The 22,482-nt window shown below is 57.6% G+C and overlaps 1 protein-coding gene across 3 annotated transcripts in view; it reads left to right on the forward strand.

Moving 5' to 3' along the window:
- The first annotated feature begins 2,377 nt into the window (after nt 1-2,377).
- The window catches only part of STX2 (syntaxin 2), a 49,197-nt gene continuing 29,092 nt past the window's right edge, over nt 2,378-22,482 (forward strand). The window contains exons 1-2 of one of the 3 annotated variants that reach the window (XM_062182196.1): nt 2,378-2,533; nt 21,866-21,937. In XM_062182196.1, the coding sequence (XP_062038180.1) occupies nt 2,504-2,533; nt 21,866-21,937 (102 nt within the window). In that variant the 5' untranslated portion in view covers nt 2,378-2,503. The remainder of the gene's footprint in view (nt 2,534-21,865; nt 21,938-22,482) is intronic. The other 2 variants (XM_062182195.1, XM_062182197.1) reach the window with 2 other exon arrangements.

Consider the following 22,482-nt stretch of genomic DNA (forward strand, 5'->3'; position numbering starts at 1 on the left):
ATTCAAACCGCTGTCCCTGTGGGCTGCCAGCACTGCAGGCAGTGGCCTTCCCGGCTACTCCCCTCAATAGATTTCTTAGGCTGTGTCCTCTTCAGTCGTGTCCTCCAGAAGGTGGGAGGAGTTTAACCTGTCCCTGCGTTCCTCTCTCCTGCACTGTCGGCTTTGCCTGGGGGGCCTTTGGGGCATGCTGGCCGTGGGCAGTGGTCAGCCAAGCAAGCACAGGTAATGCAGCCCAATCCAAACCCAGCTCCGGCCACTGGCTGAGGGGAGGTCCGCTGTCTGGGCAGCACTTCCTACCGCGCGGGCTCACTGCACAGCGGGAGCTCCTCGCAGGCCTCCCAGGACCCCACCCCGTGCTCCTGGCCGCTGCTAGCCTGTGTCCTCCCCCAGTGAGGAACCGTAACCCGAGCGGCCATGCTAGTGTAGCACTTGGAGCCCCGGCCCGGGAAGGGCACATCCCGCCCTGGAGCGCAAGGACGAGTCCCAGATACTACGCTATCCATCCAGCTTCCTGCCAATGCACCAGCCGTGCCGAGGGTGTACCTGGGAGACCCCACGAGCCTCCTGGCTCAGCCCTGGCTGTGGTGAGCATGGGGGGGGGGGGGGTTGAGCCAGCGGATGGACGACGTCTCCCTTGCTCTGTCACTGTGCCTTTCAAATTAAAAACGAAAAACTGCGAGCACAATAGTTTTCAGCGGATTCTGCCGGTGAATTATCCCACTGAGGGCCGAGAGCCACGCAACTTGCAGCCGGCGCGGAGGTGACGTGGACTCGGACTGTTCCCTCCGGGTTGCAGGCCCAGGCTGCACTGTCACCACCCGCAGCCCAAGGCCCCACCTCTCAGGAGCCCACGACTGCGCTCCTGTCTTCTCCGCCCGCGCTCCTGTCTTCTCCAGCGTCAGTTCTGCACTGCGGGCCGCTCCCCTCCCCCAGACCCGCACAGCGGGCCGCTCCCCGAGACCCGCACCGCGGGCCGCTCCCCGAGAACCGCACCGCGGGCCGCTCCCCCCCCCGAGAACCGCACCGCGGGCCGCCCCCCCCCCCCGAGAACCGCACCGCGGGCCGCTCCCCCCGAGAACCGCACCGCGGGCCGCTCCCTGGAGAACCGCACCGCGGGCCGCTCCCCCGAGAACCGCACCGCGGGCCCCTCCCCGAGAACCGCACCGCGGGCCCCTCCCCGAGAACCGCACCGCGGGCCGCCCCCCCCCCCCAGAACCGCACCGCGGGCCGCACCCCGAGAACCACACCGCGGGCCGCTCCCTGGAGAACCGCACCGCGGGCCGCACCCCCCCCCCCGAGAACCGCACCGCGGGCCGCTCCCCCGAGAACCGCACCGCGGGCCCCTCCCCGAGAACCGCACCGCGGGCCGCACCCCGAGAATCGCACCGCAGGCCGCTCCCCCCGAGAACCGCACCGCGGGCCCCTCCCCGAGAACCGCACCGCGGACCGCTCCCCCGAGAACCGCACCGCGGGCCGCTCCCCGAGAACCGCACCGCGGGCCGCTCCCCCGAGAACCGCACCGCGGGCCGCTCCCCGAGAACCGCACCGCGGGCCGCTCCCCCGAGAACCGCACCGCGGGCCCCTCCCCGAGAACCGCACCGCGGGCTGCTCCCTGGAGAACCGCACCGCGGGCCGCACCCCGAACACCGCACCGCGGGCCCCTCCCCGAGAACCGCACCGCGGGCCGCCCCCCCCGAGAACCGCACCGCGGGCCGCACCCCCCCCCCCCCGAGAACCGCACCGCGGGCCGCTCCCCCGAGAACCGCACCGCAGGCCGCTCCCCGAGAACCGCACCGCGGGCCCCTCCCCGAGAACCGCACCGCGGGCCCCTCCCCGAGAACCGCACCGCGGGCCGCTCCCCGAGAACCGCACCGCGGGCCCCTCCCCGAGAACCGCACCGCGGGCCGCTCCCCGAGAACCGCACCGCGGGCCGCTCCCCCGAGAACCGCACCGCGGGCCGCTCCCCGCCCCCGAGAACCGCACCGCGGGCCGCACCCCGAGAACCGCACTCCAGCGCCTGGCCCGCAGCGCGTTCGCGCCCAAAGCTGCGGTGCGCGCTGCCGGACCGTGCGTGCTCTCCGGAGCCGCACCAGCTCTCTCCCGGAGCCGTGCGGAGCCTGTCACTTTCCCTGAATGGCTGAAGGTTTTTCCGTAAAAGGAGCGCGCGAGCACGAAAACGAAGAGCTGCCCAGGTCAGACCCCGCCCCTCCGCCAAGGCCCCGCCCACTTTCCGGCCGCCACGCCCCCTGGGCCACGCCCCTGCGCTCCGGGTTCCCGCGGGAAGGCTCGCCGCGTGGGTGGCTGGGAGAGGGCGCGGGCCGGGCATGCGCAGAACGCCGGTCGCCGTTGCCGTGGCAGCGCCGGCCCCAGGGGAGGGCGGCGGGCGCTAAGCTGGGGCCGCGACTCGCTGAGGCGGTGACGCGGCGAGCCGGGAGCCCCGCGGCCCGGCCGGAGGAGGCACGGGCAGGCCTAAGCGGCGGGGCGCGCCGCCTGGCCGGCGGGGATGCGGGACCGGCTGCCCGACCTGACGGCGGTGAGCGGCGGGTAGCGGTCCGGACCGGGGCGGGGCCTCGGGCGTCCAGGGCTGGCGGCTCGGGGCTGTCCTGGGGCGGGGGCCCCGGGAGGACCTCGGGGGTCCAGGGGCGGGGGCTGCTGGGGCGGGGACCCCGGGGGCTGCTGGGATGGGGCTGTTAAGACGGGGTCCCTGAGGGGTCCAGGGGCGGGGGCTGCTGAGGGGGGCCGCGGGGGGATCCAGGGGCGGGGGCTGCTGGGGCGGGGACCCTGGGGGTCCTGGGTCGGAGGCTGCTGAGGCGGGGTCCCCGGGCCGGACCTCGGGGGTCCAGGGCGGGGGCTGCTGAGGGGGGCCGCGGGGGGATCCAGGGGCGGGGGCTGCTGGGGCGGGGACCCTGGGGGTCCTGGGTCGGAGGCTGCTGAGGCGGGGTCCCCGGGCCGGACCTCGGGGGTCCAGGGGCGGGGGCTGCTGAGGCGGAGACCCCGGAGGCTGCTGAGGCGGGGTCCCCAGAGACTGCTGGGGCGGGGACCCTGGGGGTCCTGGGGCCGGGACCGCTGTGGCGGGGACCCCATGCAGGACCTCGGGGGTTCTGGGTCAGAGGCTGCAGAGGCGGGGTCCCCGGAGCGTCCTAGGGCCGGGACCGCTGTGGCGGGGGCTGCTGAGGAAGGGTGTCCGGGTGGGACCTCGAGTCCCAGGGCGAGGGCTCTGGTGGGGACCCCGGGACGGGACCTCGCAGCGTTCTGGGCTGGGGCTCCGGCGGCGTGGGCCGGGGTCTCCGTGGCCTCCCCGCGTGTACCGTAGCTCCCCGACAGGTGGGACTCGAAGTGTGGTGTAAACAGTTGGCCCAGAGCGCCAGGTCTGCTGGGGCCGCAGCCTCGCCCTGGGTGCACCCAGAAAGGGCTGGGCGCCCCTGATAGGGCACCGTGACACCCGCGGGGATGTAGGCACCCCCACGGGAGCCAGAGCTGCGCGGTCGCTGCCTCCACTCCCAGCTGGCAGCGAGCGCCGCGTGCTCTCCTAGGTCCCCCGAGTGTGGAGACACTGGAGACGTGGGCCGGTGCCAGTCCCGACCTGGGGCTGTCCACGGTGTTTGTGGAAAGTGCAAAGGTCCAACCGTACTTGGTCCGGCTCCCTTGCTTTCCTTCCAAATACAAGCACTGATTCGTGCCGGGTGTTTGCGGTTTGTCTTTCTTTTCTTTTCTTTTTATTTTTTGACAGGCAGAGTGGACAGTGAGAGAGAGACAGAGAGAAAGGTCTTCCTTTTTGCCGTTGGTTCACCCTCCAATGGCCGCCGCGGCCGGTGCACCGCGCTGATCTGAAGGCAGAAGCCAGGTGCTTCTCCTGGTCTCCCATGGGGTGCAGGGTCCAAGCACTTGGGCCATCCTCCACTGCCTTCCAGGGCCATAGCAGAGAGCTGGTCTGGAAGAGGAGCAACCGGGACAGAATCCAGCGCCTCGACAGGGACTAGAACCCGGTGTGCCGGCGCTGCAAGGCTGAGGATTAGCCTAGTGAGCCGCGGCGCCAGCCAGGTTTGTCTTTCAATACACAGATGCAGGTGGAGCAGAGCCCGTGGTATCCACTGCACGGAGTGAATCAACCCCTCTTCTTGGCTTCCAGCACGTGGCGGTGGTGTGCCGTGCTGGGCAGAACCGAGGGAGTCCCTCACATCCTGAGTGTTCTGGGGGTCAGGGGAGGCTCCCGTGGGGGTGCCTTAGGGTCGTGGGCGTTTGGCCACGTTGAAAGAAAGCCGGAGCGCTCCTGGTGGGCATGTGCTGGCTTCCCTTGCTCTGAGGAGCAGACCATGTCCACACAGCTGATGGCCCATATGGCTCCTGCGTCACTGTGGTCCAGTGTCCTCCGGTGGCGCGAGAGGCAGCTCACACGTTTGTTAAATGAAGAAATGCTCAATATCATTTGAGAGCTTTGGTTGTTGGAGCAAAAGATAGATGTGTTTATGTAATACAGGGAAGTAGGAAAGGTCCGTCAGTGGACTGTATATGTGCTTATCTACATGTGTGCCTGTGTATGTTCTCTGGACATGAGCTTTTCCTGGCTTGGATGGCAGGAAGTAGGCTGTTATCACAGCCCTGTGCGGCCCAGCCTTTCTTAGCAGTGTTAGTGCGAGCCTGCCAGTCTCTTGCCCTGGAGTTGAAGCGCTAGTCCTGCTTTAGATGAGGGACAGAGCAGCTGGAGAGCAAATCGTAGTGTCTGCTTCTGCAAATGTCCAATCTGAGGCAAATAATTGTCTTCTCCCTCCTGGATGGAGTTGGAGAGGCTTTCCCAAGATCTCCTAGGCTGTAAATGCAGAAAGGTACTGTTTTTGACTTGCAAACATAGAAGACTCAGCCATTCAGCAGATACCTGAGTGCCAGGTCTCCGCTAGGTAACCTGCCGGGTACAGAGGCAGAGCCGTGAATGGAGTGTGTGTAGCTGAGGGAGCAGGAGTGCAGGGGCACAGGGAGTGCATTCAGTGTGTGAGGGACAGTCACTCCGCCGGATAATGGCCCTGATTGCCTTTGTAAAAAGTGCGGTCACAAAAGAATGTGTTTTTTATAGTAAAGTGTAGAAAAACTGCAGATTCCAACTGTGGGAATTGTTTGCTTCTCTCTCTCTATATATATATATATGTGTGTGTGTGTGTGTGTGTATGTATAAATTGATTTGAAGGGCCGAATGACAGAGATCTTCCATCTACCGGTTCACTCCTCACATGCCGGCTACCGCTGGGCTGGCCAGGTTAGGCCAATGCCAGGAACCAGGAACTCCATCTGAATGTCAGGAATCCGGACACTTGGGCCATCATCTGCTGTTTCCCAGGCACACTGAGAGGAAGTTGAATCAAAATTGGAGGAGCAGGACTTGAACTAGGACAGATTTGGGGTGCAGGCATCCTAAGCAGCCACTTACCTGCTGCACCACAGTGCCCACCCCAGAAAATTATTTTTTGTCCATGGTTTCAAGATAATGAATTGGAAATAAGATTTTTTTTTTTTTTTTTGACAGGCAGAGTGGATAGTGAGAGAGAGAGAGACAGAGAGGAAGGTCTTCCTTTTTGCCGTTGGTTCACCCTCCAATGGCCGCTGCAGCCGGCGCATTTCGCTGATCCGAAGCCAGGAGCCAGGTGCTTCTCCTGGTCTCCCATGGGGTGCAGGGCCCAAGGACTTGGGCCATCCTCCACTGCCTTCCCGGGCCATAGCAGATAGCTGGCCTGGAAGAGGGGCAACCGGGACAGAATCCGGTGCCCTAACTGGGACTAGAACTCGGTGTGCCGGCGCCACAGGCGGAGGATTAGCCTGTTAAGCCACGGCGCTGGCCATGATCTATTTTTTTTAAAAAAGATTTTATTTATTTATTTGAGAGGTAGAGTTGCAGACAAAGGGAGAGAGAGAGAAAGATCTTCCTTCTGTTGTTTTACTCCCCAAATGGCTGCAACGGCCGGAGCTATGTCGATCAGGAGCCAGGAGCTTCTTATGGGTCTCCCACGTGGGTTCAGGGGCCCAAGGACTTGGGCCTTCTTCTACTGCTTTCCCAGGCCACAGCAGAGAGCTGGATTGGAAGAGGAGCAGCCAGGACTAGAATTGGTGCCCATATGGGCTCCCAGCACCACAGGCGGAGGGTTAACCTGTTGCGCCACGGCGCCGGCCCCAGCGTGACCTCATGTTAAGGCTGAAGAAATCTAAGAGGTGACTGATCCATGGCGAGTTTTCCCTTCAGCATGGGTGCTGTGTTCCTGTCGCCAGCACTTCCTGACGTGCTCTTCTCAGGTGCCCTCGCGGGTGCTGTCCCACTTGTCTAAGCCACTGGGCTGCTCCCTCCCCCTTCTCTGCCTGCCTCACACCTGCATCTGCACAAGGAAGTCTTCCTGCCCTCCTCCTCTCCTGTGTCCTCAGACGTGGCTAACACTCTGATCTCGGAGTGCTGGACAGGAAGTCTTCCCGCCTCCTCCTCTCCTATGCCCCCAGACGTGGCTAACACTCTGATCTCGGAGTGCTGGACAGGAAGTCTTCCTGCCTCCTCCTCTCCTGTGTCCCCAGACGTGGCTAACACTCTGATCTCGGAGTGCTGGACAGGAATTCTTCCTGCCTCCTCCTCTCCTGTGTCCTCAGACGTGGCTAACACTCTGATCTCGGAGTGCTTGGACAGGAAGTCTTCCTGCCCTCCTCCTCTCCTGTGTCCCCAGACGTGGCTAACACTCTGATCTCGGAGTGCTGGACAGGAAGTCTTCCCGCCTCCTCCTCTCCTGTGTCCCCAGACGTGGCTAACACTCTGATCTCGGAGTGCTGGACAGGAAGTCTTCCTGCCTCCTCCTCTCCTGTGTCCCCAGACGTGGCTAACACTCTGATCTCGGAGTGCTGGACAGGAAGTCTTCCCGCCTCCTCCTCTCCTGTGTCCCCAGACGTGGCTAACACTCTGATCTCGGAGTGCTGGACAGGAAGTCTTCCTGCCTCCTCCTCTCCTGTGTCCCCAGACGTGGCTAACACTCTGATCTCGGAGTGCTGGACAGGAAGTCTTCCCGCCTCCTCCTCTCCTGTGCCCTCAGACGTGGCTAACACTCTGATCTCGGAGTGCTGGACAGGAAGTCTTCCCGCCTCCTCCTCTCCTGTGCCCCCTGACGTGGCTAACACTCTGATCTCGGAGTGCTGGACAGGAATTCTTCCCGCCCTCCTCCTCTCCTGTGCCCCCATACGTGCTAACACTCTGATCTAGGAGTGCTGGACAGGAAGTCTTCCCGCCCTCCTCTTCTCCTGTGCCCCCAGACGTGGCTAACACTCCGATCTCGGAGTGCTGGACAGGAAGTCTTCCCGCCCTCCTCCTCTCCTGTGTCCTCAGACGTGGCTAACACTCTGATCTCGGAGTGCTGGACAGGAAGTCTTCCCGCCCTCCTCTTCTCCTGTGTCCCCAGACGTGGCTAACACTCCGATCTCGGAGTGCTGGACAGGAAGTCTTCCCGCCCTCCTCTTTTCCTGTGCCCCCATACGTGCTAACACTCTGATCTAGGAGTGCTGGACAGGAAGTCTTCCCGCCCTCCTCTTCTCCTGTGCCCCCAGACGTGGCTAACACTCCGATCTTGGAGTGCTGGACAGGAAGTCTTCCCGCCCTCCTCCTCTCCTGTGTCCTCAGACGTGGCTAACACTCCGATCTCGGAGTGCTGGACAGGAAGTCTTCCCGCCCTCCTCCTCTCCTGTGTCCTCAGACGTGGCTAACACTCCGATCTCGGAGTGCTGGACAGGAAGTCTTCCCGCCCTCCTCTTCTCCTGTGCCCCCAGACGTGGCTAACACTCTGATCTCGGAGTGCTGGACAGGAAGTCTTCCCGCCTCCTCCTCTCCTGTGTCCCCAGACGTGGCTAACACTCTGATCTCGGAGTGCTGGACAGGAAGTCTTCCCGCCTCCTCCTCTCCTGTGTCCTCAGACGTGGCTAACACTCTGATCTAGGAGTGCTGGACAGGAAGTCTTCCCGCCTCCTCCTCTCCTGTGTCCCCAGACGTGGCTAACACTCTGATCTAGGAGTGCTGGACAGGAAGTCTTCCCGCCTCCTCCTCTCCTGTGTCCTCAGACGTGGCTAACACTCTGATCTCGGAGTGCTGGACAGGAAGTCTTCCCGCCTCCTCCTCTCCTGTGTCCCCAGACGTGGCTAACACTCTGATCTAGGAGTGCTGGACAGGAAGTCTTCCCGCCTCCTCCTCTCCTGTGTCCTCAGACGTGGCTAACACTCTGATCTCGGAGTGCTGGACAGGAAGTCTTCCAGCCCTCCTCTCCTGTGTCCTCAGACGTGCTAACACTCTGATCTCGGAGTGCTTGGACAGGAAGTCTTCCCGTCTCCTCCTCTCCTGTGTCCTCAGACGTGCTAACACTCTGATCTCGGAGTGCTTGGGCACAGAGGCAATCCTGTTTTTCTCTGTTCTTCAGCTGTTGTCAGGACAGACGCGTGCTGTCCTGCTCAGATTCTGCAGAGGGACCGACCCAGAGCGCCTGAATTTGCCCACGGTCAGACAGGGATCCAGTGCAGTCTTGTCTTCGAGGCTCTTTCTGTTGTAAGGCAGAGAAACCCATTAGCTGGGACAGACAGGTTTACTGAAAGGCAGAGTGTGGCTCCTGGACTTGGGGACAGGAGGTCGGGTCAGCCTCTATGGAAGCATGGAAAAAGGACAGAGTGAGTATCTGAGGCTGCCCTGTGCTGTCCTGCACATTTCTCACTGCACCCGACTCGTGTGTGTGCACGTGTGTGCGTCCATGCACATGTGTCTCTGGCCTGGTTTCTGCCTGTGATGTCTCCACTCCACCCTTATCTCTGCTTGCCCTCTTTGTTGGCAATTCATTCAACAGATCTTTACTGAATGGCTTGCTCTGTGCCAGGCGCTTTTTAAGGCATGATACACGAGTTGTGAGAAAAAGGAGTCCTTGTCCTTGTGAGACTTGGAGTGGGGAAAATGGACAATAAACAGCTAAGCAAATGAGTAGTAAAATATCTTTTGTGGTCTTTTGCTGTGAAGGGAATAGAACTAGGTGAGTGGATGTAAATGGGGGCTACTAGATAGGCCAGTCAGGAGCTGAGATCTCACTAAGAAGGAGCCAGCCGTGGGCTAGGCTAAGGACGAGACCTAGGCAGACGGCACGGGGTGCAGAGGCCTTGAGCTGGGGCAGGGTGATGTCAGGGACAAAGAAGGCTAGCTTGACTGTCAGGAGGTGAGAGGTGGATGAGGTGGAGAGCTCGGGAGGAGCCAGCTTGTGTGGGTCTCAGTGTCTGTGACAAGGGGCAGTTGGCCATCCCAACTCTTGAGTGGAAATGCTCTCCTATTGGAGTCACCACTTGGCACAGTGGTTAAGATGTCATATCCCATATTAGAATGCCTGGTTCATGTCCTGGCTCCTCTGCTTCTTGCTGAAGGCACCCTGGGAGGCAGCATATGATGGGTCAAGTAGTGGGAACGTTGCCACCCATGCAGGAGAGCTGGATTGAGTTCTAGGCTCTTGGCTTTGGCCTAGCCCAGCCCTGGCTGTTGCGGGCACTTGGGAAGTGAAGCAGCAGATGGAAGATCTCTCTTGGTCTCTTTTTGTCTCTCTGTCTTTCAAATAAGATGGAAATAAATAATGAGCATTAAACATGCCCTCTCATTTCAAGCTGTCATGGCACCCACCATCTCCACTCTGATCCTGATTCCTGGGGAGATGATGAGACTGGCCCTGTGAGGGGCCACTCCGGCACAGTAGCCCAACGGTGTCCACATGCAAACATCAGACTGTTGGGCTTCAAATTTATTACAACTTCTTTGGAGAACAGTTGGTATAACTCAGTGAGGCTGAAGGTGCTCACACTCCATGGCTCAGCAGTTCTCTGCCTGGCTGTGTGTGTGTCCCAGAGAACAGTCCCAACGTGTGAAGGGAGCTGTTCAAGAGGCTTCCTGCTGTGCTGTTGGCAAACAGGAGGGGCATGGCCGAATGCACTGTGCCATGCTCGTGGGACGGAACGCCTCGCAGATGTTTGGCCTGAATTGTATGATGTGGTTTAACCTAACACGAGCTACCTGTGTAGCTCAGTGTGGAGAAATCTCTAAGCCTGTCATTAACAGAAAAGAGAAATCAAATTACAGAAGCATTAAGGCAGAATAATATTTAAAGTCTTTGTAGGGGCTGGTGCTGTGGCACAGCAGGTTAACGCCCTGGTCTGAAGCGCTGGCATCCCATGTGGGCGCCGGTTCAAGACCTGACTGCTCCACTTCTGATCTAGCTCTGTACTGTGGCCTGGGAAAGCAGTAGAAGATGGCCCAAGTGCTTGGGCCCCTGCATCCGTGTGGGAGACCTGGAGGAAGCTCCTGGCTTTGGATTGGTGCAGCTCTGGCCATTGTGGCCAATTGGGGAGTAAACCAGCAGATGGAAGACCCCCCCCCATCCTCTCCTCTCTCTGTGTAACTCTGACTTTCAAATACATAAATAAATCTTAAAAAAAAATAGCCTTTGTATCTGTCAAACAGAATTTGTGTAATATTAATAATGGAGACAAGTATGCAGTAAAAATACAAAGTTTTGAAAAATGTAGCATTTTTTTCTAAAAAATGTGTTCTAGCAACAAAGGTACTGCAGTCACTGTACGTATGTCAAGGTAGTAATTCATTTCCCTAGGATTATTACTTGTATGGAAGGTCTTTAGTATATGTGCTTAGAGAACAGTGTGCAAAGCTAGAGCAAGTGTTCCGTCCAACGGTGGATTCTACCCATTTGTGGTAGCTCAGCTGTCACTGAGTTCTGAGTGATGAGCATTTCCATGATAAGTCATTTGTATGTGTTAAATCGCCGCGGAGCCCACATGTTACTTGCTGCTTATATTTTTTAAAATGCTTGTTTTATTTTTATTTATTTAAAAGGAGAGAGAGAGAGCATGCGCGCATGCACGCGCTTCCACCTGCTGGTTCACTCCCCCAAATGCCTACAGCATCCAGGGTTAGGCCAGGCCAAAGCCAGGAGCTCGGACCCCCATCTGGGCATTTGGCGGCCCAGATACTTGAGCCATCTCCGCCTTCTTAGGCACATTAGCAACACTAGTGACCATTTATTTGGAATAGTTACAGAGAGGCAGAGAGGGGGAGGGGGGAGAGGGAGAGGAGGGGGGTGAGGGAGAGAGAGAGAGAGAGGTCTTCCATGTGCTGGTTCATTCCCCACATGGCCAGAGCTGGGCCCGTCCAAGCCAGGAGTCAGGAGTGTCTTCCAGGTCTCTCGAGCGGGTGCAGGGGCCCAAGGAGTTGGGCCGCCTTCTACTGCTTTCCCAGGCCATCGCAGAGAGCTGGATCGAAAGTGGAGCAGCTGGGACTCCAACCAGCGCCCATATGGGATGCCGGCACTGCAGACAGTGGCTTTTCCCGCTAGGCCACAACACCGGCCCCTGGAATACACTTTTATATGGGGTACTGATGTCGTAGATGACAGTGTCACACTGGCCCCTTGCTGCCTACTCTTGATCATAGTATTTGTATAAGGATAAGTGTATCTTTATTATACTGTTATTAAACAGTAGCAAAATCCACAGAAATAAAATGTTCATACTTGAGCATTTATCCTGTGCTTTGACCGTTTAGAAACTAAGTGTGTCATGTTGAACAGTATTTCCAGTGCTTTTAGTAAATGTTTGCCATGGCAGTTGTGCTGTTTACAGGAATATACGGTCATAAGTCTGGCTTTTGAGCAGATGTTGTACTTTCTCATCATGGGAGATTGAAAGTGGGCCTTCCTTGATGACAGGAATAGTGTACTTCTCTTAGGCAGACAGCCGAAGATACCATTTGTGTGTGTGTTTTTAATCTTTAATGGTTTTGAGAATTCTAGGTAGAAGTAATGACAGCAGAGAAAGTATATCCAAGTTGTATGGCTCTTTCCTGGTCTCCAGTATGGAAACAAATTATTTACTGGCAAGTGAATGGCTTTGTGAACAAGAATGGTATGTGATATGAATTTCAGAATCAGGGAGGGTTGATATTCTATTGTCTATTTTTAAAGATTTGTTTATTTGAAAGAGAGAGAGAGAGAGAGAGGTCTTCCATTCACTGGTTCACTCCCCAAATGGCTGCAACAGTCAGAGGTGGTCCAGTCTGAAGCCAGGAGCTTCTTCCAGGTCTCCCACACAGGTGCAGGGGCCCAACCACTTGGGCCATCTTCTCCTGCTTTCCCAGGCCATAGCAGAGAGCTGGATTGGAAGTGGAGCAGCCAGGACTCAAACCCGCGCCCATATGGGATGCTGTCCCTGCAGGCTTTATCTGTTATGCCATAATGCAAGCCACAGTTGTTTATTCTGTACCGCTATGGAGTGTAGTTGTAAAAATGGAACAGTTATCAGAAAATGATCCACTTTCCTCAGGAAAAATCATGTTGGAGACCAGCCCTCCTGAGCTTTAACGCTGGCACAGCAGGTAAGGTAGTGTGGGCTTTGCTGCATTTTATACACACAGACACACGGTAGCACTGGCCAAGTGGGATCTGCCTCAAGATGACTTCAGGGCACAGGAGTGGGAAGTAGGGGGATATCCACCTGGCACAAGACAGGCTATGGGTTGACCATTGTTGAGCCTGGGTGATGGGTGACATTGAGGAATCCTTGTATTATTCCTTCTACTTGCATGTATGTTTGCAGTTTTCATAACACAAAGGAAAACAAAAACTAGTCATCCTTTATCCTAGAGTTACTTTCAGAGTGGTGATATGTGAGATTCCCAGTGAGAGCCTTGTAGCCAGCAGGTGAACGGTTCATTTCCCATCCCTTCGGACCCTGGGCCTTAAGTGCAATTGCAGGTGGATGGTGGTTCTCCCTCCCCGATGCTTGTGGGTTGAATTCACTGGTGATGTTTCATTTTCTGTGGAGACGTCTCAGCTGAAAAGTCAGGACAGATAACCATGGGAACTGAAATCCCCATGCTCAGCTGGTGGTGTTTAAATGGTGAGCCTTTGGGAGTCAGGGGGGAAGGGAGCAAGCTGGAGGCACTTGGGAGTGGAGGCGCCTTAGGGGGCAGAGCCTATAGAAGTGACAGTGCTATGGGTGTGGCCTACCGAGGGAAGGCTGAGCAGCCTGGAGGTAGGTTTGGTCTGCAGGGCCCAAGGGAGGGATCTTAACTACTATTTTTTTTTTTCAACATTAATTTACTTATTTTAAAGGCCAAATTAAGAGAGGCAGAGAGAGAGAGGCCTTCTATCTGCTGATTTATTCCCCAGATGACCACAACAGCCGGAGCTGCACCGATCTGAAGCTAGGAGCCAGGAGCTTCTTGTGGGTTTACCACGTGGGTGCAGGGGCCCAAGGACTTGGTCCATCTTCTACGGCTTTCCCAGGCCATAGCAGAGAGCTGGATTGGAAGTGGAGCAATCAGGACTTGAACCAGCACCCATATGGGATGATAGCACTGCAGGCGGCAGCTTTATCTGCTATGCCATGGTGCCGGCCCCCTTAATCACTATTAAAGCATTTAAAAAAAAAATTCGAGAGGCAGATAAAGGAGAGAGAAAGGAAGAAATCGAGAGAGACAGGAGAGCAAGTGAGTGAGCGAATTCCCATATGTTGGTTTGTTTCCCAGTGCCTGAAATAGGGCAAGAGGCTGAAGCAGGGAGCTGCGAACTCAGTTCAAGTCTCCCATGTGGGAGATAGGAACCCAGTTACTTGAGTTAACACCATTGCCTTCCAGGGCGTGTATTGGCAGGAAGTTGGAGTCAGGAGCAAGCTGTGTGTTAAACCCAGGTACTCTAGTATGAGACATGGCATTTTGACTGCTGGGCCAAACACCTGCCCCCAGAGGCAGGCTCTGCCAGGCAGCAGGCCCCTCTCAGAGGAGTAGGTTCAGAACAGGGCTCCTAGAGCCAGAGCCACACAGCCGCCTTCTGCTGCGCCCTGTGGGTGACCCTGGGCAGCCCTGTGGTAGCTTTGGGATCCGCAGGGAGGGAAGGCCTACACTTCCAGGAATGGAGAGTCTCTACCCGCACTTCCGGGGAAGAAAAGTCCTTGTCAAGGTCCCTGCAGGTGCCTAAAGGTCAACCAATGAGGATCAGACCTGCCTCAACCTTTAACCCCCATGCCCTGAATCTATAAAAGGAGCCCTCCCAGCCTCTGACGCGCGACTTCCCTGGGCCCTGCTCTGTTGGGACCAGGGAACCTCGCCCGGGAGCGGAATCCCAATAAAAGCTTGTGAATTAATTGATTCGTCTGCCTGGGAAGATTTGTTTACACGCTGGACACCTTGCACCCTGCACTGTGTCTTGGAGCCTCATTGGCAGGGTGATGATAGTAAAAATTAGTAGGACATGGGTGTGAAGTATTTCATTTTAAAAAATTAACTATTTTCATTTAATTTGAAAGGCAGGGAGACAGAAATCTCCCATGTGCTGGCTCACTTCCCAAATGCCGGCAACAGCCAGGGCTGGTCTGGGCTGAAGTCAAGAGCCCAGAACTTAATCTGGGTCTCCCGCATAGGTGGCAGGAACCCAGGTACTTGAGCCATCACCTGCTGCCTGCCAGGGAATGCCTTAGCAGGAAATCGGTTTGGAAGTGGATTAGCTGGAACTCCATCCAGCACTCCAATATGGAATGCAGATGTACCAAGCAGTGACTTAACTGCTGTGCCACGTGCTTGCTCTCTAAGTATTTTAGTATTTTTTAAAAAATTATTTATTTGAAGAGAGAGAGAGATTTTCCATCTCCTAGTTCACTCCCCAGACGGGCCAGGAGCCACGAGCCTCCTCTGGGTCTCCCACAGGGTGATAGGGGCCCAAGCACTTGGGCCATCTTCCACTGATTTCCCAGGCCATTAGCAGGGAGCTGGACTGGAAATGGAACAGCTGGGACTCAGACCTGTGTCCACATGGGATGTCGGAACCGCAGGCAGCGGCTTTGCCTGCTCTGCTGTGATGCCAGCCCCTGGGAGTGTTTTAAGTCGCCCACTGGCCCTGTGCTGGAGCAAGAGGACAGCTGTTAGTGTTTTTATGAGGCGGTACGATGCTGTGGTTAGGATGGAAGAGTTTTTGAGGTCAGACAGACCTGGTTTCAAAATACTAGCAATACCACCTTCCCTGAGACTGTGGGGGCTTTCCTTAGCCTTTGGGCTGGTGTTGTAATGTGTGTGTGAGAGAGAATACATGCTGGCAGCTAGGATTAGCTCCCTTAATGCGCCTGAAGTGCGTCCTGCAGCCCTGGGCCCCAGCACTCAGGCCCCGTTAACAGCTCTTAGGAGTGGCGTGGGATCCTGGAGAAGGCACGGCGGTGTCTGTGGGTGTACCCTGCTGTGTGTTTCTGCTGCTTGTGAGTGAGTGGTTTGACTCTTTGGGAGTGTGCGCTGCAGTAATGTTAGGGCCTTGATTGGTTTATACGCCCCTGTACCCCACTGGTGGATAGCTTATTTTACACCCTGCTTCTTAAGGGGTAGCAAGTACCATCTCCATTGCATGGAGGCAGAGGTGCTGGCCGCCCGATGGGCTGCTGGGGAGGCGGCTGGAATCCAGATCTCCAGCTGAACGAATGAAAGGAAACAGCTAGCGCGTTTTAAGGAAGGGTGGGGCTAACGTGCATCCCTCCCTACGTTTTGTGGTAGTGTCTTTGGGCTACGGCCATAGTACATGGGATGGTTTAAAACAGTGGGAATTTATTCTCCCACAGGTTGGGGCCAGAGGTCTGACATGGAGGTGTTAACCCCCTGGGAGCCATGGGGAGTCTTTTTCCTCCTCTAGTTTCTGACAGCGACCTGCAGAGCTGAGCACGCCTTGACTTGCAGGCGCTTCAGCCGAGCCCTGTGGCCTCAGCACAAGGCCATCTTCCCTGTCTGGAGTCTGTCTGCAGTAAGGATGCAGTCATAATGGATTAGGAACCCTTCTGTTACAGAACGATGTCATCTTAACCAGTGGCACCTGTGGCAGCCCTGCTTCCAGACGTAGAGCACTCCCTGAGCTGCTGGGAGTTCGGACTTCAGCATCCATGGGCGTGGGGGTCTCTGATCTGTTTTGCTGACCTGTTAACATAGCGTATGTAAGCCTTGCAGTCCCAGTGCGCCTTAGTTCCAGGTGCCTTTCTTGGCAGTGGGTGTTGGTGAGAGCAGGGTGTTGATTCAGTGTGACTCAAGGCATGACCTGGACCTGGCATTGTGGTATAGCAGTGAAGCCACTCCCTGTGGTGCTGTCATTCCATAGGGGTATGGGTTCAAGACCTGGCTGCTCCACTTCCAATCCAGCTTCCTTCCAATGTGCCTAGGAAAGCAGTAGAAGATGGCCTAAGTCCTTGGGCCCCTGCACTCACGTGGGAGACCGGATGAAGCTCCAGGCTTCTGGCTTTGGCCTGGCCCAGCCCTGGCTGTTGTGGCCATGTGAGGAGTGAACCAGCAGTTGGAAGATCTCTCTCTCTCTCTCTCTCTCTCTCTCTCTCTCTCTCTCCTTCTCTCTCTGTAATTCTGCCTTTCAAATAAATTAATCTTAAAAAAAAAAAAAAAAAAGAGAGGTGGCCTGAGAAAGGGTGCTTACAGTAACTGCCCACAGAACTGTCTCAGCTGAGGTTGTCTGTCAGCTCCCTGCCCGCGGCTCCACGGGTGTCTGAGGTGGTCTCACACAGGTAGATTTCTGCCCGGGCTCCCTGCCCGCGGCTCCACGGGTGTCTGAGGTGGTCTCACACAGGTAGATTTCTGCCTGGGCTCCCTGCCCGCGGCTCCACGGGTGTCTGAGGGTCTCACACGGGTAGATTTCTGCCCGGGCTCCCTGCCCGCGGCTCCGTGGGTGTCTGAGGGTCTCACACGGGTAGATTTCTGCCTGGGCTCCCTGCCCGCGGCTCCACGGATGTCTGAGGGTCTCACACAGGTAGATTTCTGCCCGGGCTCCCTGCCCGCGGCTCCGTGGGTGTCTGAGGGTCTCACACGGGTAGATTTCTGCCTGGGCTCCCTGCCCGCGGCTCCATGGGTGTCTGAGGTGGTCTCACACAGGTAGATTTCTGCCTGGGCTCCCTGCCCGCGGCTCCACGGGTGTCTGAGGGTCTCACACGGGTAGATTTCTGCCCGGGCTCCCTGCCCGCGGCTCCGTGGGTGTCTGAGGGTCTCACACGGGTAGATTTCTGCCTGGGCTCCCTGCCCGCGGCTCCGTGGGTGTCTGAGGGTCTCACACAGGTAGATTTCTGCCCGGGCTCCCTGCCCGCGGCTCCACGGGTGTCTGAGGTGGTCTCACACAGGTAGATTTCTGCCTGGGCTACCTGCCCGCGGCTCCGTGGGTGTCTGAGGGTCTCACACGGGTAGATTTCTGCCCGGGCTCCCTGCCCGCGGCTCCACGGGTATCTGAGGTGGTCTCACACAGGTAGATTTCTGCCCGGGCTCCCTGCCCGCGTCTCCGTGGGTGTTTGAGGGTCTCACACGGGTAGATTTCTGCCTGGGCTCCCTGCCCGCGGCTCCATGGGTGTCTGAGGTGGTCTCACACAGGTAGATTTCTGCCTGGGCTCCCTGCCCGCGGCTCCACGGGCGTCTGAGGGTCTCACACAGGTAGATTTCTGCCCGGGCTCCCTGCCCGCGGCTCCGTGGGTGTCTGAGGGTCTCACACGGGTAGATTTCTGCCTGGGCTCCCTGCCCGCGGCTCCACGGGTGTCTGAGGGTCTCACACGGGTAGATTTCTGCCCGGGCTCCCTGCCCGCGGCTCCGTGGGTGTCTGAGGGTCTCACACGGGTAGATTTCTGCCTGGGCTCCCTGCCCGCGGCTCCATGGGTGTCTGAGGTGGTCTCACACAGGTAGATTTCTGCCTGGGCTCCCTGCCCGCGGCTCCACGGGCGTCTGAGGGTCTCACACAGGTAGATTTCTGCCCGGGCTCCCTGCCCGCGGCTCCGTGGGTGTCTGAGGGTCTCACACGGGTAGATTTCTGCCTGGGCTCCCTGCCCGCGGCTCCACGGGTGTCTGAGGGTCTCACACGGGTAGATTTCTGCCCGGGCTCCCTGCCCGCGGCTCCGTGGGTGTCTGAGGGTCTCACACGGGTAGATTTCTGCCTGGGCTCCCTGCCCGCGGCTCCATGGGTGTCTGAGGTGGTCTCACACAGGTAGATTTCTGCCTGGGCTCCCTGCCCGCGGCTCCACGGGTGTCTGAGGGTCTCACACGGGTAGATTTCTGCCCGGGCTCCCTGCCCGCGGCTCCACGGGTGTCTGAGGGTCTCACACGGGTAGATTTCTGCCCGGGCTCCCTGCCCGCGGCTCCACGGGTGTCTGAGGGTCTCACACGGGTAGATTTCTGCCCGGGCTCCCTGCCCGCGGCTCCACGGGTGTCTGAGGGTCTCACACGGGTAGATTTCTGCCCGGGCTCCCTGCCCGCGGCTCCATGGGTGTCTGAGGTGGTCTCACACAGGTAGATTTCTGCCTGGGCTCCCTGCCCGCGGCTCCACGGGTGTCTGAGGTGGTCTCACACAGGTAGATTTCTGCCTGGGCTACCTGCCCGCGGCTCCGTGGGTGTCTGAGGGTCTCACACGGGTAGATTTCTGCCCGGGCTCCCTGCCCGCGGCTCCACGGGTATCTGAGGTGGTCTCACACAGGTAGATTTCTGCCCGGGCTCCCTGCCCGCGTCTCCGCGGGTGTCTGAGGGTCTCACACGGGTAGATTTCTGCCTGGGCTCCCTGCCCGCGGCTCCATGGGTGTCTGAGGTGGTCTCACACAGGTAGATTTCTGCCTGGGCTCCCTGCCCGCGGCTCCACGGGCGTCTGAGGGTCTCACACAGGTAGATTTCTGCCCGGGCTCCCTGCCCGCGGCTCCGTGGGTGTCTGAGGGTCTCACACGGGTAGATTTCTGCCTGGGCTCCCTGCCCGCGGCTCCACGGGTGTCTGAGGGTCTCACACGGGTAGATTTCTGCCCGGGCTCCCTGCCCGCGGCTCCGTGGGTGTCTGAGGGTCTCACACGGGTAGATTTCTGCCCGGGCTCCCTGCCCGCGGCTCCATGGGTGTCTGAGGTGGTCTCACACAGGTAGATTTCTGCCTGGGCTCCCTGCCCGCGGCTCCACGGGTGTCTGAGGGTCTCACACGGGTAGATTTCTGCCCGGGCTCCCTGCCCGCGGCTCCACGGGTGTCTGAGGGTCTCACACGGGTAGATTTCTGCCCGGGCTCCCTGCCCGCGGCTCCACGGGTGTCTGAGGGTCTCACACGGGTAGATTTCTGCCCGGGCTCCCTGCCCGCGGCTCCGCGGGTGTCTGAGGGTCTCACACGGGTAGATTTCTGCCCGGGCTCCCTGCCCGCGGCTCCGCGGGTGTCTGAGGGTCTCACACGGGTAGATTTCTGCCCGGGCTCCCTGCCCGCGGCTCCGCGGGCGTCTGAGGGTCTCACACGGGTAGATTTCTGCCCGGGCTCCCTGCCCGCGGCTCCACGGGCGTCTGAGGGTCTCACACGGGTAGATTTCTGCCCGGGCTCCCTGCCCGCGTCTCCGTGGGTGTCTGAGGGTCTCACACAGGTAGATTTCTGCCCGGGCTCCCTGCCCGCGGCTCCACGGATGTCTGAGGTGGTCTCACACAGGTAGATTTCTGCCTGGGCTCACTGCCCGCGGCTCCACGGGTGTCTGAGGGTCTCACACGGGTAGATTTCTGCCCGGGCGCCCTGCCCGCGGCTCCGTGGGTATCTGAGGGTCTCACACAGGTAGATTTCTGCCCGGGCTCCCTGCCCGCGGCTCCACGGGTGTCTGAGGGTCTCACACAGGTAGATTTCTGCCCGGGCTCCCTGCCTGCGGCTCCACGGGCGTCTGAGGGTCTCACACAGGTAGATTTCTGCCCGGGCTCCCTGCCCGCGGCTCCACGGGTGTCTGAGGTGGTCTCACACGGGTAGATTTCTGCCTGGGCTCCCTGCCCGCGGCTCCGCGGGTGTCTGAGGGTCTCACACGGGTAGATTTCTGCCTGGGCTCCCTGCCCGCGGCTCCGCGGGTGTCTGAGGGTCTCACACGGGTAGATTTCTGCCTGGGCTCCCAGTTGTTAGGCCTCCATGCTGAAGGATCCTTAGAGTCCCATGTAAGCTCCCGCTATAGTAGAGCTGCAGGTGTCCTTTCCTCCCAGCTAACTGAACCGCTTTTCTACACACACAGGGCCATCCTGAAGGAAGGGACAAAAAGTAACCCCTGGGGACGGCGCTGCGGCATGGCTGGTAAAGGTGCCGCCTAGCAATGCCGGCATCCCATATGGGCGCTGGTTCTAGTCCCGGCTGCTCCACTTTTGATCCAGCTCTCTGCTGTGGCCTGGAAAAGCAGTAGAAGATGGCCCAAGTCCTTAGACCCCTGCACCCACATGGGAGACCTAGAAGAAGCACCTGGCCCCTGGCTTTGGATTGGTGCAGTACTGGCCATTGCGACCAACTGGGGAATGAACCAGTGGATGGAGGACCTCTCTCTCTCTCTCTCTCTCTGCTTCTCCTTCTCTCTCTCTTTGTAACTCTGACTTTCAAATAAATAAATCCTAATTGTGAAGAGGTTATTATTTATTTTTTTAAAAGATTTTATTTATTTGAGAGTTACAGACAGTGAGAGGGGGAAACAGAGAGAAAGGTCTTCTGTTGTTGGTTCACTCCCCAAATGGCCGCATTGGCTGGAGCTGCGCTGATCTGAAGCCAGGAGCCAGGAGCCAGGTGCTTCTGCCCAGTCTCCCATGTGGTGCAGGGGCCCAAGGACTTGGGCCGTCTTCCACTGCCTTCCCAGGCCTTAGCAGAGAGCTGGATTGGAAGAGGAGCAGCCGGGACTCGAACTGGCGCCCACATGGGATGCTGGCACCACAGGCAGAGGTTTAACCTACTGTGCCACGGTGCCGGCCCCTACTATTGATGTTTTAGGCTACATTGATTTTGCCTTAGGATCCTGCATTGGACAGAGGGAGGGTTTGCTGTACTTTTTAACACTTATCACATTTTGCAGGTTTTTCCTAGTTAAGTTTTAGTAGCATGTTTATAATATTTCCTGGTTGTGGAGCAGTGAGGCTGCGCTTCAGCCTTTGGTTGGGCAGAGACTGTCCAGTTTCTGAGGATTATGAAAATTCCTGACCCCATCACTGCCTCAGGGTCTGCATGTGGCATGTCCTGGGGGACAGGACTCGGCAGGACCTCCCCGTGCCTGCTGGAGTGCGTGCCGCCCTGTTGATGTCAGTGCCCTCGCTTACAGTACCATCTCCTGTCCTCTGTAGCTATAGACAGAAGGCTCTTCCTAATTTAGACTTTCCTGTAAGCTGACTTTGCCCAGATGGATGGTGTTCAGGTGGGGTCCCCAAGCGTCACCTGCACTGAGATGCGTGTGGAGGCCAGCCGAGCCAGTCAGCGGGCAGGGCCCCTCTTGTCCCTGCTTGATCAGCCCTCTTGGAGGTTGTGGTGCGGCTACAGGGTGAGAATGGTGGACTGAGTGTCTCCTGATTCTGTGGCCTTGGTGTTGTGCTGAGCTGATTCCTAGTAGCTGTCATCATTGTGGCTCTGGCTCCGCCGGCTACGGTCGCTTCCTCCTGAGTTTTATACCAGTCTTCCGTGTCTTTTCTTAGAGCGTTCGTTGGTTATTAAACACGACCCAAGATGGGGAGTTACTCTGGAGAAATGAGCATTTGGAAGTTACACACTCAGTAAAAATGATTGAGTTACACACTCAATAAAAATTAGTAGCGTCAATATTTTCAGTCTTTACAGAACACATGCACTAGGCACTTCCATTCTTGCAGGTAGATCTAGAGCAGGTGTGGGAGGAGGCTCCCCGCTGCCCCTCAGCTCTGGCTGTGGAGGATTAAATTGTTCTAGATGTGGGGCTCTGCTGGTTTGTTGCAGTTTGGTGCTCTAGTCAGTTGAAATCTTGGGTCCTGAATTGCTTTTGTTTTTCATTCATTTTTGTGCCTGAATGAAAATCTTAAAAATTTATCTTTTACATTAAAATGTTTCCATTTTAGTGTCGGAAAGATGATGATGGAGACACAATTGTTGTTGAAAAGGACCATTTTATGGATGATTTCTTCCATCAGGTAAGAGCATTTAGTGAAACCCAATCATATATTTTATTCTTTAAATGTGTTATATCAGTGTAATTGTGCATTTGCCCTATTTGAAATGATATTGAGATGAATCTATTTTTAACATTGCTGTTTGAATTATGCAAGCTCTCTAGGATTTTTAGTACTATCAAAATATTAGCATTGAGGAAAGTGTCAAATCACTGTGCCTGATAATGGCCCAGGAGGGATTGGTGCGGCTTGGAAGCCCCTCCCCAGATGAGGAGGTCTTGGGATGTGCGTTGTCTGTGGCCGTGTCTGTCAGTGACTTGTCCCCAGCTGGTACCAGATAATACTTCCTCCAGCCTTCCACACTCCTTGGCGGCTTTGTAAATGTTTTCACCACAGGACCCATGGCTTCTCAGGCCTGAGGGGCCCCTGGTCCTTCGGAAGGTGGAGTCAGGCAGTGGAGGTGAGCTGGGCACCTGGCTGCCTGGTCATCCTGCAGGGCAGTCGCTGCGATACAAAGCTCGCGTGGCACTTCTCTGGAATCTTCTATGGAGCGAGTCACAGATGAT

Source organism: Lepus europaeus, chromosome 23 (genome assembly GCF_033115175.1).
Source record: "Lepus europaeus isolate LE1 chromosome 23, mLepTim1.pri, whole genome shotgun sequence".
In the NCBI taxonomy this organism is placed as follows: domain Eukaryota; kingdom Metazoa; phylum Chordata; class Mammalia; order Lagomorpha; family Leporidae; genus Lepus; species Lepus europaeus.